This window comes from Bubalus kerabau, chromosome 17, assembly GCF_029407905.1.
Source record: "Bubalus kerabau isolate K-KA32 ecotype Philippines breed swamp buffalo chromosome 17, PCC_UOA_SB_1v2, whole genome shotgun sequence".
Taxonomy (NCBI): Eukaryota; Metazoa; Chordata; class Mammalia; order Artiodactyla; family Bovidae; genus Bubalus; species Bubalus kerabau.
The window spans coordinates 27,365,664-27,381,123 of record NC_073640.1 but is presented as its reverse complement, the minus strand read 5'-3'; the positions used below and the strand labels follow the sequence as shown (position 1 = coordinate 27,381,123).

The 15,460-nt window shown below is 58.4% G+C and overlaps 1 protein-coding gene across 4 annotated transcripts in view; it reads left to right on the top strand.

The window, feature by feature from the left end:
* Positions 1-13,311, top strand: part of GNAO1 (G protein subunit alpha o1) — a 180,294-nt gene extending 166,983 nt beyond the window's left edge. The window contains exons 7-9 of one of the 4 annotated variants that reach the window (XM_055551320.1): positions 7,802-7,955; positions 10,809-11,024; positions 11,983-13,311. In XM_055551320.1, the coding sequence (XP_055407295.1) occupies positions 7,802-7,955; positions 10,809-10,996 (342 nt within the window). In that variant the 3' untranslated portion in view covers positions 10,997-11,024; positions 11,983-13,311. Of the gene's footprint in view, positions 1-444; positions 1,273-7,801; positions 7,956-10,808; positions 11,358-11,982 lie in introns of those variants that run through there. The other 3 variants (XM_055551319.1, XR_008703762.1, XM_055551318.1) reach the window with 3 other exon arrangements.
* The last annotated feature ends 2,149 nt before the right edge of the window (positions 13,312-15,460 follow it).

Here is a 15,460-nt window from a genome sequence, read left to right as displayed (position 1 = left end):
CAGCGGCCAAGGGCATACCCATCTGCTCCGAGGAGTGGCCACTGGCAGAAGACAGCCTGCAGGGGCTGGCAGACTTCTGATCCCCTGTGAGCGCTGGTTCAGGCTTCTTTGGGCAGGACCCCCAGGAAGGAAGCCTGTTTGCGTCAGGAACCTGTAGGTGCATCTATAAAAGTTGAAACAGGAGTTCCCTGAAACAGCACCCGACCCTTAGTGCCGGTGAGGCCCAGTGAGGTCTGCGCTCTCGCTTCCTTCATTGTTTTTAAACTGGACATGAGCTGCGGACTTGATTTCATAACCCGCTGTTGATTGCGCTGAGCTGTTGTTAGGTTCCTCCTGCAAGGGAGTCACTAAGGGGCCCCTGGTGTCCACTCCCTGGCCTGTGGCCTGACTGGCACCCGGGTGGGGGCCTCGCCTCACCAGCTGCCGACCTGGTCTTTCCCGCAGGCCCCAACTCCTTCACAGAAGCCGTGGCTTATATCCAGGCCCAGTATGAGAGCAAGAACAAGTCCGCCCACAAGGAGATCTACACCCATGTCACCTGTGCCACCGACACCAACAACATCCAGTTTGTCTTTGATGCCGTGACGGACGTCATCATCGCCAAAAACCTTCGGGGCTGTGGCCTCTACTGAGCCCTGGCCTCACTGCCCAGCCGCCTGCCACCCTGCTGCCCCAGCCCACCTTGGAGCCCACGCTCCGCCACCTCCCAGCCCACTCTCTGCCCTTGACAAGGAAGCGCCAGCGGCTGGCACCAGGGGGGCTGGACAGGAAGCGCCCTCTGGCCACCCTGGCCCCAGACGCCAGAACACGTGGTAACGGGGCTGGTCGGGAGGCCGAGTGCCCACACCTGCCGCGATGGGCGACTCGCCAGCCTCTGCTTCGTCGCCGGGTCTTTTCCCTGGGGGACAGGGCTCTGGGGTCAAGGCCGCCGGAGTGGGTGTGTGCTCTGTGCGGTGATTCACGCTCGAAGTCTTGGGGTCTCCTCCTGTCGTCTGAGGCTGTGCAGGGGTGGGGGCGGTGGGAGCCACTGCTCAGCTTTTTTTGGGGTCTTTCTGGTTGAGGGCAGCTCCGTCACCAAAAAGCCAGGGTGGGACCAGGCCACCAGCTGTGTGTGGGTCTGGGGGTGCTCAGGCCTCAGCCACTGCCTCCCTCCTCCTCCCCTTGGATCTCTGCCCCCTGGACGCCAGCCCTTCCTTCTCTGGGCTCCCCAACACCCTCCTGGGGAACCGCCACCCCCGACTCTCGTAGGTCTGCAAATGCTCCTGAGACTGACTTCTTGCAGAGGTGTGTGGGGGGTGGTGGGAAGGTCGAGTCCCGCGGTGCCTGGACAGAGGTCGATGGAGGAAGGCCGTGGGGAGGGGAGGCCCAGGGGAAGTGGCACTTGTGTTGACTGCCGTGGGGGCCTCACAGCCCGCCTTTGCAGACCGCAGGGTGGTTCCTCTACTTCTCCCCTCAGCCGGGTCTCGGGCAGCCACTCTGGGGTGTGAGCGGATATGCTTTTTTGTCTTGAATTCAGGGTGAATCCAGTGCAAACCTGCTGGGGCCCCAGGGGGCCTGGGGACTGGAGATCCTGGGGTGGAGGAGGCCCAGGAGAGGTGTGAACACGGCCCCTGTAGCCAGTGTCCCAGCCTCCTCCTGTCTTGGTGAAGAAATAGGAGAGTCTGTTCGCAGCCTTTGGGGTCCCGCCAGCTCAGGGGGCAGAGGAAAGCACGTGGACGGGCTCACCACACTGGAGTGCCCTGTGAGGGGTGTATCCTGGCCCACACACACACCCAGTCCCCTCCTCTGGACCAAGACCCCTTGGAGGAGCTTTGTTCCTGAGATACCTGAGCAGAAAAGGGTGGGGTGACTCCTCCTGCTGACTCAGGCCCTGGCTGGCCTGGGATGGTGAACACACCACCCCCTCTCTCCTGGGCGCCCCTCGCTGGCTGATGCTGCCAACCCACAGCCTGGCACACACCCCATGTGCTTGGGTGGTGGCTCTGTGTCTTGAATGATGGCTCTGCCTAGGGAGACATATGCGCCTATGGGAAGCGAGGGGCTCCCCCTCGAGGGGGCTCCAGCTCCTCCCTCCTCAGGCCCTCTGCTCCTCCAGACCCCACACGGGCTCTGCTCGGTCCCGGGTCAGGCAGGACCCCTGAACTCCCAGTGCAGCCCCCGACTGCCCTGCAGCCGGGAGCCCTGGGCTTCTTGTTTCCCACAGGCAGAGCTCTGGGTGGTGCATGGGAGAGCCAGGGCACCTGCCCTAGTGCCAAATGCCCGCAGGGGCGGCTGAGCCCGTCCCCCACCTGGCTCTCCGCTGCTGCCCCTGGTCTCATGGGAACTCGCCAAGCATCCAGGCCACAGGAGCCGCCCTGCCAGCCCAGGTCCGTTTCGGTCTTGTCTGCCTTGCTGTGTGCTGTGCCTTGTACCGGGTGCTGGGTCGTGGCAGAGATCAGGCCCCTGGAGCCAAATGCCTCCGTGTCCTGTGTGGGCAGCCCAGCCCTGTCAGGCCATCTTGCCCAGTGCTGAATACGTCGCTGTTATTTCCGGGCACCACCACCCTGGGTATGACCAACTGTGCCCCTCAGTCTGTCCTGTGACCCCCAGGCTCAAAAACAGCTGACAAGCCCCATCTTTAAGGCCGTCATCCTGGAGATGGTGGTCACCAGCTGTCCTGAGCAGCAGGCAGGTGGGAGGGCCCCAGACCCCAGCCCACCCTGCCTACAGCATTAGGAGGCTGGGGAGTGGGCTGCTTGGGGCCTTCCTACCCCTCTGTCCCCTGGGCGGCCTCCCCTGTCTCTACCCTTCTCAGCTTCTTGTGCTGTTCCTGCCCTCTGACCCCGGCCTGCCCAGGGGTCCCTGGCTGTCTAGTCACAGCCCCCACGGAGCAGGTGTCTAGGGGTGAAATTCCCTTCTGTCCACTGCGTCTCCCATCCGCATCGTTACAGGCAGCTCCACCCTGTGGAGGAGCAACTGAGGTGACGGATGAGTTTTGGCTCCGTCGTGGGTGTGGGGGTGCTGGGGGCGGTGTTACGAGTGACCAGACTGGGTCACCCCATGTGTGCCCCCCCAGAGGCCATGCTTCAGACCTCTGAGGGCCTCTAGTCATCAGGCCAAAGGGAACCTGATTCTGGGAGGGGCGCCCTCGCCGAGCCCGTGAAGGCTGCACCTGCCGTCTGGATTTGTGGGCAGCGTCTGTGTCCTGCGCCGATTGCCCCAGAAAGAGCGGGCGCTTGGCCTTCCCACAGAGAGCAGGGAGAGGCCCCAAGGCGCTCTGGCCTGACTGGAGGAGGCAGTGCCTGAGGCCCTCAGATGGGCTCAGTGGAGCCTGTGAGGTCTGCCCTGAGGAGGGGGCAGGGGTTGCCCCAGCCCTGAGCAGACAGCACGGCTCGGGGCCTCTCACCGACAGCTCAGACAATACGGTTCTGGGGCCTCCTTCCATGGAGCACTAGAGGCCTAGCACCCTGGCCCCTGTCCTGTCTGGCTGCAGCAGAGCCTGGGGGCCCATGGCCACATGGGGGTAGGAGGCACAGCTCGGGCAGACAGCCACCCTGGTATCTGGTGACGGGATACCCTGGTATCTGGGCCTCCCAGCACCCCCCCACCATACCCAGCTCCACGCCCCAGTGACAGAAACTGGAGGCACCCTGCCCCCACAACGGTCCTCTGTGACTTCACAAGCGCCCTCCCTACCCGGAGCCCCCGCAGCAAGGCTGTCCTTAAACAGCCCTCCCCAGCGGGGAGGACCCAGGCATCACCTCACCCAGGCCCTTCCCTTCTGCTGGGGTGAGTCCTGCAAGGGGAGAGGTTATCCCCTGGCTTCACCCCTCCCTGCCCTGGGACAGTTTCTGCCTGGTGCATGATCCTGCCGGTTCTCCACTCTGGCCCACATCTCTCCTGGCCCCTCCCTCTTCTCTGGCCTGACCCAGGGCAGGCCAAGCACATGGCTCTTGGTGAATAAATCCACCGCAGTCCGGGCCCCAGCCTTTTCTCCAGACCAGGCAGTATCCTAACCCCGTCTCTGCGAGTAGGGCACACGGAGCCTCGGCGGGTGGCCCCTGCCCTTCCCTGAGCCTTCTGGATGCCTTCGGGCACAGCCTGGCAGTTCTCAGGAACTGAAGCCCGAGGCTCCGGCTCCAGGGCCACCAGAGATTCAACCTGGGGTGCCAGAGGCCAGCATCCCCCAGACAGTCCCCCCGATGTCAACCCACAGGCCTACAGAGAGAAGGGTCCAGCTGCCCACGGCAATGAGACCAGACAGGACAGCCAGGTCAGGACCAGGGTCTGTGAGTGCTGCCCCCGACTGCACCCCCTCCCCCGGAAAGGCGAGTCTCAGCCCTCTGGGCCGGGAGCAAAGTAAGGCCTTCCCCGGGGGGCTCCAGGCAGACCCCACCCCAACAGGTGAAGGCCCCTGTCAGGGGAGAGCCTGGCCTGGGCAGAAGCAGAGAAGGCCCACCCAGACCCCGTGCACCCAGACCACCAGCCTGAACACACGGCCCGTTCCCTGCAGAGCCAGTGGCTCACAGGCACCGCTCTCCTGTGGCCTGTCCTCTCATTGCCCCCCACACCCCTGCACCCCCATACCTGCCGCCTCCCCGAGCAGCCAGGCCCTTCACCTCCCTGTCTCCTCTGCCTCGGTCCCCCTGCATCCTCCCCTCCTGTGGCCGGCAGAGGTGGACCTGGGCACCCCCTTCCTTCCTTAGCAAACCTCCTGTCTTAGGTACAGTGGTCCCACCTCCCAGCCCCACTCCCACCCACCCCTTATTAACTGTAATTTTGTAAGAAGAGTGACTCTTTGGTTTAATAAATCTCTAGTCATTGTAATAATTTATTGGCTGCCGTAATGTATTTATTAGTCACCTACCATTAATAAAAAGTGCCAGCTTTTTCTAGTGTGAGTGTGGTGTGTTGTATCAGTGCCCAAGTTGCTTCCGCCGGGCACCCCCCTGCACATCCCGTGTCCTGGGGCTGGACTGTGGGCCACCCGGCAGAGGGCACAGTGGGACAGGGCAGGGGGATTCCAGGTGCCAGGGGGTGTGGTGAGAGCAGAGGCTGCCCTGTCCATCCAGAGGGCTTGACACCGGCCACTGGCCACACTCTGCTGGCGAGTGGGAGAGACAGGAAGGTGACGCTGAGCCGGGGTGGGTGCTGTCGCCTGGCTGTGACCCCTGGCTTCCTTCTCTTCTCTCAAATGTTGACATCTCTTCTGAACGTGTTCTGGCGTCCATGTTCTCTGGGCAAGCATGTACGGACAGGCAGGGCTCTTGGTTCCTTGGGAGTGGGTTCCAGTGTGTTCAGAGTGATGAGCAGTGAGGCCTGTGGGGTGAGGAGAGGGTCTCAGCGCCGGCGCCTCCCCTCCCCACCACCATCCCTGCATCTCCCTCCGTCCAGGCTCACTCCCCAGGTCTGACTGGGGAGCCTTACTGCCTGCGGGCCCCTCTCCTGCTCTGTACCGCTCGCTCCCTCGCTCGCTCGGAACCGGGACCTCTTCACGTGTGTGCACTTTCTCTCCGCGACTAGACTGTGTGCTGTCTGCAAGCAGGAGCCTGTGCTGGTCATTCCTGCAGCCCCACAGAGGGCTGCACACAGACCCCGCTGGTGTGAGCGGGAAGAGCGCCCGCTCTGCAGCCCCGGAGCGGGGAGAGGCCAAGCCTTAGCCGAGTGGGACTTGAAGCCGGGAGCTGGCCTGAAGCTGGTTCCTTTGGACCAATGCTTGGAGGCCTCCAGACCTTTCAGCCCAGCCCATGTGCCTTATGCTCCGAGTCCCCACTCTTAGCTCAGGTCTCCCTGGTGGCCTCTTCTGTTCCTGGGAGTGCCATGGGCATGTGTCCCCAACATGTCCCCCCGCCACGTCTATAGATCAAGTTGAGCTAGTTGGGCAGCGAGGTGGGACCTTGCCTCTGGCCGTGGGCTTCCAGCTTGTGATTGAGCAGCTGTAGGCTGAGGTGCTGCTGTGTGGTGGGGAGGCGTTTCCTGTTGAATCCTTGGCTTGGAGCGGCTCTGCTCTGCTTCCCTGGTGGTCCGGGGACCCTGGGTGTTCCCAGCCCTGGCCCCGCGCAGCATCCGCTTGACCTCCCAGGAAACCTCCGCCTGCCCCCTTCTGAACAGGCTCCACTGAAATGGCGCCAGGTGGAATATCACACGTTTTCTCCACTCGAGTGTGACTGTGCAGTGACCGACCGGCAGAAACCGGGTGGGGGATTGAGAATGAAATGGACTGGTTGAGGCCAGGAGGGTAGTAAGACCATAGGAGTCTGCTGGATTTGTGTGGTGGGTCCCAGAGGCTGCAGTAAAACCGTTGCCTAGGGGCCCCCTGAGGGGCAGCTGAGACCCGAGACTGCCCCCTCCACCAACTGGCTTTGGCTGTAAGAACAAGGGTTTGGTGCCAATACCCCTTCCAGGTCACCAGGATAACAACCCAGCCATGCAAGAGATGACCAAAGACACACAGGGCCGGCCGTTTATTCTGATCATTTATCCTGGAGCCCACAGGCTACTCACACTGGCCAGAGAGACCCATTGTGTTGCAGAAGCTGTGGTCTGGCCCAGAGTTGGGGGCATGTCTCTGTCCTTCCCAGTCCCAGCCCTGTCACCTCTGTGTCCCCTGAGGATTAATGGGGTTAAATGACACGAGGCAGGGAAGAGCTGGCAGAGTGGGACTTGGTGACAGGTGGTGGTCACTTCACATTCAAGCAGCCCACTCAGCTCCACTGCCTGCTCGTCTATCTCCGGGGATAACACCCAGGGACGCCCACACCACTGCTCTGCTCTCCGGTCATTTGCTTCAGTCGTCTTACTTCAGAGGGAGCATGCAGCCAGGAATTACTCCTGGGTTTGAGCTGCAGACCCACGGAGCTGGGCTTGCGGATCAGACAGGGATCCCCCTTCCCCTGGAGAAGTAGTTCACGAGCGAGCCACCTTCCCGTGCATAAATGGGTTAGTTCATAGAGAAGGGGCTGCCGAGAAACAGGTTAGAATAAGGCCGTCCTTGCCCAGGGCAGAAGGCTGTCCCCAGGGTCCTGCTTGATTGGGAGTGCACATCCTTTTGGTTCATTTGCTAAACAAACTCCTGTGTGCAAAGCAGTTCTGCACGGTTTTCAGCTCTCGTGACCCAACCTGTGGTTGAGTTTGACCCAGCCCGAGGGAGTGCAGCCATCCCCCAGGCATGCCTGCAGGCAGCCTGGGCAGTAGCATCTCCCCAGTCCCCGGAGGATGCTGGCAGGAACCTGGCGTGACCCGCAGACCACAGGAGGGGCCTAGAGCCCCTCTCCACTCCTGGAGGACACCCCCACCCACAGGTTAGGCCCAGCAGGAAAGGTGTGGACCGGAAGGCCAGAGCACAGATCTCACGCTCTTGTCCAGCAATCCCCCCAACACACACATGCCTGGAGACCACACACATGCACATACAAATACACGCATGCACACACACAGACCCACCTGGAGGCCACACATACATGCACACACAGATGCAGGGAGACCCTCTCGTGGCTTCGGACTCTGCAGAGGGGAGGGTTGGTCTCCCTGTCCACAGCCTCTCCCAGGGAGCCCTGGTTGGTTCCTAGTCCTCTCTCTGCCACCGGCCCCGAGACGGGGGTATGGGTTGCTCTGAACACTGGACAAGAAGCGCCGTGCTGTGCGGGACGCTCTACCTGTCAGCCTTCCAAGGAGCCGTGGGGGCCCAGCAGCCCCTCCTGAGCTGCCAGGTAGCCCCGATCCTCCCTTTCTTGCCTAACTGTCGTCTTCTCTTTCCCTGTCTCCCTGTCTGTCCCTTTCGCTGTCTGTCTGGCTCTCTCCCCCTCCCCGCCTGGGGCTGCAGAACCGCATGCACGAGTCTCTCATGCTCTTCGACTCCATCTGTAACAACAAGTTCTTCATCGATACCTCCATCATTCTCTTCCTCAACAAGAAAGATCTCTTTGGGGAGAAGATCAAGAAGTCGCCTCTGACCATCTGCTTTCCCGAGTACACAGGTGGGTGCCACGTGGGCCTGCCAGGGACCCACGTCCCCCGGGCATCTGGCAGGTGGGGCGGGGCTAGAAGAGGCGAGGGTGCCACCCTGGGCGTGGTGGGAAATGAACCCTCACGATGCATGCATGTTGAGACCAGTGACTTGGAGGGACATGGCAGGATCGGGAGGCCGGACCGCCCCCGATTCCCCCTCTGCTTTCGTCCTGGCCTCCCATCTCCCCAGCACCCCTTCTTAACTCCTGCCCTGGGCCTCTGCTGGGCCACACAGCCCATTTGCCTGCACTAGAGAGGGTGCACGTGTGCCTGAGGAGCAGGGCCTGGGCCGCCTCAGCCCTGTCCCCACCTCCACCAGCATCCCACCTACCCTCTCCTGCTCTCCCTCCATCCTGGGCTTTTCCCCAATCAAACCACCCCGACTCTACAGGCCTCCTCCCGCCCCGCCTGTCTGCCTCCCTTCCACGCCTTCTCGGGGGCTTTTCCTTCCCAGCTGGCTCCAGGGGAGTGTGTCACACACCCCCATGATAAGGCTGTCTCTGGCGGCTGATGGAGGCTGGCTGTGTAGGGTGGCCCAGCTCTGAGCTGCTGCTTAAAGGCTGGAGCAGCACTGATGGGAGGCCAGAGCCCAGCCTTTGTCACCCTGAGGACTGGCAAGCTTCTAGAGGCTCCTCGGGTGGCAGCAGAGGATGTGTCTCTGGGGGCTCAGTCGGGAACCCTCTCCCTGCCAGCCCCAGGGTGGAGGCTCAGCTCCCAGGGTGACGTGGGTCCTCAAATCCAGCCCGATTCCAGGAGCAGTGGATGCTGCCCCCAGCCCCCGCCAACCTCCTCCATTACTGGGGCGAGTCCGCCCTCACCCTTGGGTGTGGAGGAGGGTGCACTGTTCTGAGCACTGCCTGTCTCCCTGTGTGAACCTGCCGGCTACCCGCCCTCCGCAGGCTGTAGGGAGGCTGAAGCAGCCTCTGGAGCCAGACCACAACCTGGGGCAGGTTAATCTCCTGTGTGTGTCATCAGGGCCCCACAGTAGACAGAAACCCCCACCGCTTGGGGGGAGCGCGGGGAGGAATGGAGAGGATGGCACCCAGTGCCAGGCCTGCCCCACGCCTGCCGTCAGCACCTCAGTACCATCCAGAGGATGGACACCATGAATGGCGGGACTGGCCGTGTTTGAGGTGCCCTCTGCGGGCGGGGCGAGTCCAGGAGGGCACGGGGCGGGGCCAGGGTGGGGTGAGCCAGGCCTTAGCCCCTCTTGGCAGCCACCTCTCCCAGCCCCAGCGAGGACCTTCAGGACCACTTGGGTCTTCAGAAAGTTGTGGTCACTAGATGGGGCTCAGCAGGCCCTCTCAAGCCAGTGCCACCTCCGAGGGCTCTTCCTTGTCCCCAGGGACCTGGTGCCCCTGGAGCCCAATTCAGGACACGGCCCGAGGAGTGGTCAGGGTCATTGCCGGGTTGTGTGGGGCTCTGGGCGGGCCCAGGTGAAGTCAGTCTGACTCTGGGAAACACTTGAGTGCTTCAGGATCTCCAGAGGGATCCAGCTTGAGTTCGGAGAACATGACGGGTGACAGATGGTCAATGAGGTGGCCCCTGGGGGTGCCTAGGCCTGTGGGGACGAAACCAGCTGGTGTCGGGATATGTCTCGGGAGCTCTGAGGGATCGTTGGGCTGTGTAAGGGCACGGACTCAGTGGACGCTGAGAAGGGAGGAACGGGCACCCTCAGAGTCACTCCTGGGCACTTTTCACCTTGACGGGTGCCATCTTGGCCCCCTCTGCACGTGAGGGCCCTTGGTGGGGTCCTCCCTGGGGCTGTGTCTAGTCCCTGAGCTGCCCCCAACTTAATGCTTCACTGGTGGCCAGCCAGCGGTGGAGTTGAGGCTCTCTGCCCTGTGGGCTGTCTGGAGCTGGTCTCCGTCCTGACCCCCACCCAGGGGTGTCCCCACCCCTTAGCCCTGACCCCTCACATTTAATTATCTGGCTGCAGACACTTGCCAGCGCCCAAGCCGCAGATCCCCCTGTGACTCACTGGAGACTAGAGCAGCTGAAGGCGGGTGGAGGAGGTGTAGCCGCCCACCCTTAACGTCAGACTGTATCCTTTCCATGCTGGCCAGCTCCTAGGGGCACTGAAGAAAATGGGGCAACTATACTTGGACAGGCTTTTAGGCAGTTCTGGGTTGGTCTATGTTTTTTTTTTAACATTGATAGAAAACTACAGAATAGAGACATGGGGCTTGGGTTGCAGCTCGTGGGCAAACTGCCCTTACGTCATCCAGATACCCCCACCAGACCCTGGCCAGGACTTCCAAGGAATTGGGAGGCCAGTGGGGCCCCAGTTAGTATTATAACACCACCAGCCCTTCAAACTTCCCACCTGGGAATGGAGGGTACCCATGCCCCCGTCCTGATCACTCACTTTAAACATGGGGACTGCTTAAAGACAGTCCCTGCCCTACCGGTGGAGGAAGCATTGAGGAAAGTGTAGGCATAGCGCCCTGCACGCCCAGAGCCCCCACCCCACCCAGAACAGCTGCAGCAGGAGCAGCAGGACTGGTTTGGACCTGGGCTGAGTGCTGTGAAGGGCAGACCCACAGGCCTCAGGGTGCTCCTCTAGAGGGCGGAGGGCTAGCCTGTGGCCACTGTCTGCCCAGGGCCCGTGGGGGGACCGCTTGTGAACACAGAGGGAAAGACCTGGGAAAGCCAGGCAATCGCTCAGCTGTGTGTGGTTTTTAACGTGAGCTGCGACTCTGCCTTGGAGGAGGGCCCCAGGCAGCCTCCTGGAGAAGGTCACGGCTGAGTCTCCAGCCCACCCACCCCCAAGCCCGCTCTCACCAGGCCCTCCCCCCATCCCCTGCTGTGTCTCCTTACAGGCTCCAACACCTATGAAGATGCCGCCGCCTACATCCAAGCACAATTTGAAAGCAAAAACCGCTCACCCAACAAAGAAATTTATTGTCACATGACTTGTGCCACAGACACGAATAATATCCAGGTGGTATTCGACGCCGTCACCGACATCATCATTGCCAACAACCTCCGGGGCTGCGGCTTGTACTGACCTCTTGTCCTGTATAGCAACCTATTTGGTAATGATTCCAGCACTCACAGAAAAGCTTGCACACATACACACACACCCCACCCCTCCCCACTAACAAATGCAAGTTGGTAAACAAATTCTAAAAAGGCATAACAAACCTTATATATATAGACAAATATATATTAAAGTTTTTTTAGTCTGTACTAGAAAGAGCTTCAGACAGAACTGACCACCATTCCATTGCTCATCAATTTCCTGGGACAGCACCTGAGCGTGCACTTAGGCGAGTACACACACACAGACACGCACTGCGATACAAGTCCTGATTTGGGAGTCCGTCCTTTTAAGAACAGCCACATGCTTTCACACTCTGAGACCCACCCATTTCTGTGAGCAGGGGGAGGGCAAGGAAAGCCCTGGCCTCAGTCCAGCCTTTTCTCTGCTTCCACCTGCTCAGGCTGTGTGCTCTTGGTTCTGTCCTGCACTTGTGTGAATTCCAAAACTGTTTTTTTAAAAAATGGCCCGCACCCCAAATGTCTCCCTGCCCCATACTTTGCAACAAGAGAAAACTTTAGGATGCTTCTCTTTTGGGTGGCGGAGGTTGTTAACTTCAGGAATTTAGAAGAATCATTGCTCCGATCAATCCACTGTCTCCTGAGTTTTCTTTATTCATGTTAACAAGGCAAGAGTCAGAGAAAAGGGAGACTTGGTCTGCTTCCCACATGCAGCTGAGCGGAGGGGCCGTCACAGCACAGGGTCAGCTGCAGAGCTGAAGCAGCTTCTCAGGCTCCCCCTCCAAGAGGGCTGGGGCAGGGTCCCTGGGCTGAGCCTCCCAGGGGGGCCTGGGCAAGGCTTCCCTTGGGTTCCGGATCCCCTGCAATGCTGCCCCATCCTGCACCCACCCCCACGTCATTAAACACGCTGGAGGGTTTTTCGGTCGGTCGGTTGGTTGGTGTTCTAAATCAAGGAAAATGGTCCGACTGGACCCCTTGTCTCTCTCTCTACAGACTGCTTCACGGACTCTTTGCTGTTGACGATCTCCTGGTAGCATGACCTTTTGGCCTTTGTTAAGACACACAGCCTTTCTGTATCAAGCCCCCTGTCTAACCTACAACCCAGAGTGACTGACGGCTGTGTACTTCTCTAGAATGCTGTAGAATCCGGCTTTAGTTTGAGTCTTTACATTTAGAATTTGAAAGGAAAGGAAGAACATTTCTCACGTGCTTTGTAGTGTTAAAAAAAAAAAGAGGATAAAGGAAAACTCACCATCTCATCCATCTTTTTTTTTTTCCTTTGTGAAATAAACACATGCCTGCAGCCTTGCCCACCCCACCCACCTGCAGAGGTGCCGCCTGTCCACACCTGGGCGCTGGTTCCCGGGCGTGTGCTCAGGCCCTGCTTTCCCAGTGCAGCCTCCACGCCCACAGCTCCCCGCTGCCCAGCCCCGAGCCACTCAGACCACATGCTCACTCGGGGTCTGTACAGATAAAGCACAGCTCTCACTGGCCAGTAGCCGCCCCCAAAGGAGACAGAACATATACATAAATAGAACCCAGTAGAAAACAGTTTTCCCCTCACTCCCTTCCTACAGAGTCCCTTTATCATTTTTTAGTTTTAGTTGTTTTAGGTTTTGGTTTTCTTTTTGTCCTGATGAGCACTATGCATTACACACCAGATCAGCTGTCGTAGTCTTTGGGAACCGGGTTGTGGTTTTTCCTGCTGACATGTTCGCTTCTCTGTCTCTCAGATGGATGCTCCGTGTGTGTGTGTGTGTGTGTGTGTGTGTGTGTGTGTGCACGCGCGCGCACGTGCGCACACCCCTCCACCTTTTCCTTTGTTTCAGTGACCTGTGTTCGCTCTTTCTCATGTGGGGATGTTTGTGCTGCAGATAAAAAACAAAAATTTTTAAATACCACAAGATGGAAAAAAACACAAAAAAAATTAAAAAAAAAAAAGATGGAATGTAATGTTTACATGAAAGCCACAGTTCTCATGATCAGTCCAATGTCATTTCTACTTTGACTAGTATCCAAACCCCAAACCTCTTCACGGTTCACTTTTAAGACAATATTTGCTGAAGAAGACCAGTCACAGCCATTTCAGATAAAGAGGCAAAAAGACAAAACACAAAAAATTTAAAATGCAGAAAAAAAAAAAAAAAAACTTGGAAAAAAAAAAAAAAGGAAAAAAAAGAAAAAAAAAAGCCCACGGGTCTTTCTAAGCCTTTCTATTCCCAATCGGTGAGGTTTCTGTGATATCTTACACACTGCCAGTCTACTTCTCTGACTAATGGAAAATTCATGTGTAGCTCAATAAAGAGAATGTTTGTCTGTATTCCTGAGTCTCACCCTCGGGCTTCATTCTGACAGGAAAGGGAAGGAGGGACTTGACTGGGAGGCTGGCGCGTAGGGTTGTGAGTGCCAGATTAAGTACCCTTCATCCTGGACCTTCCCCACGCCTGTGCCAGTGTTGCCATCAAGGGGGAACCGGCTGAGCGCAGCTACCTGGGAGCAGGGCAGGTAGAGGAATGGGCCACTCGAGCCTTCAGTGCCCCCTTCCTCCTGATCCAGCACCCCCTCATTGGAAGGGCAGGTAATCCCAAGTCTCCTAATATGTGATCCTGTACCCCGGGGCTCCACCACAGCATAATGGGTGGTCCCAAGGATGAGGCCAAACTGCCCCAGCCCTCTGCACCCAAAGGGTCATCACACTCAGTCGGACGTCTTGAAAAGCCTCCCCTGTTGTACCTGGATGCCAGCAGTCCCCAGCAGGCCTAACACACGGGATGACTGAGACCAGCACAGCCTGGCGCACGGAGTCGGTTCTCGATTCCTCTGGGTTGCCACGTTTCTGCTGCAATTAAACTGCAAGTCAGTTGAGGCTGGGACCTGGAGGGAACACAGCTCAGCAAAATCCTTGTGTCATGTCCTTGGCTCACTTAGTAGCCAAGCAGTCAAGCGCTCCACCCAGGAGATGGCAGGGGCTAGGTGAGGTCAGTTAAGCAGAATCCTCCACACACCAGCAGCCCAGGAAGGCCTCTCCCTGGCACTGCCAGTGGCCTTTTAAATCTGGTGAGGATGGAGGGTAGGGGCTGATACTGACTGCTGCAGAGATCGTGGAGTAATGAGGCTAGTCCCCTTCTGTTACAAAGAATGGATCCAGGAGCTCCTGAGCCAGGACAAGCCTGCTGGTGAGCCAGCCAGGCCCGGCCCTCCCCCAGGGCTTTTCCCACCAGCTTCCCTCAACACAACTTATCTGCAGAAGGAGGCGCACCATCTCAGTTGATGGGAACCCTGCGCTCTCAGGACTTGACTGAGAAGCTTGACTTCAGGACACTGGTCTGGGGGGGTGGGGGGTGAGTTACAGATGAAAGGCTGAAGGATACCATGATTTCTACACGTGGCATCACCTGAATTTCTCAAAAAAGGAGCCATAGGGTAACAGGGTCCTTGCCCAATTTGCTTGTGAATTCTGTAGCTAAAAACAACAGACGTTTTTTTGCCCTTACTTAAAATGGAATCCAGAAGCATTTTGCTATGAAAGCGTGCAGGGAAAGACCAATTCAATTATTAGAACAAGACATGTGGGGGTGGAGCCTATGCGTCATGGTTTCCAGATGCTCCCCAAGTGACTCTAATGTGCAGTCAGGTTCAGAACCACTCCTAAGAAAAAGAAGGGGTGAGGAGACGGGAGATGAAGGTGTCCAGAGGCAGGCAGGCTGAGTTGTCCCTTGACCTAGCTGGGCAGCAGGGCCAGGGCTCCTTGTGCATGCGAGGCCCTGCTCCACAGAGCTCTCAGCTTTACCAGAGAGGACCAAATCTGCTGGCCAAAGATCAAAGAGCACACGTCTACCCAGCTCAAGTGGGAAGCCAGGTCCATGCGGCCACCTGCACACCCAGAATTCACATCAACAGAACTAAAATATCCACGAAGATCATGGATCTCTATGGTACATCAAAGCCTCAAAATTAGAGGGGGAAAAAACCAAACTGGGAACCCAAGATGTCAAAAGGGTCAAAAGAAAATGAAGGGAGTGAGGGAGACCACTTCCAGAAGAGCCCAGAGAGGGCAAGGGCACCTCCACCACCATTCACAGAGCACCCAAACGCCCTCTGCTTACAAACCTGAACCAGCTGCCTGGCCTCCACAGCGAGCATGCTGGAGAAGCTGGCACAGCCAAGGGGCTGGGGGCGGGGGGCCACCCCATGGAACTGGGGGGCTGGCCTAGCATCCTGCCCTTGCCTTTAGTCTGTCCCAGATATCCCCAAGAAGTGACAGAAGCCAAGAGACAGTAAGTGCACAGAATCCTTTCCTATGCAGGTATAAAATCTCAGGGTGAATTTAGGACTTCTCTTTTGGGCTCGTTTTAGAGGCATGTCTCTCCTGTGATCACTGTCATGCTGTTGTATTCCATTGTCTCAGGACCCTCTAAAATTGACTCCAAAACATTCCCTTTTCACACATCTGAAACATAAGAACACTTGG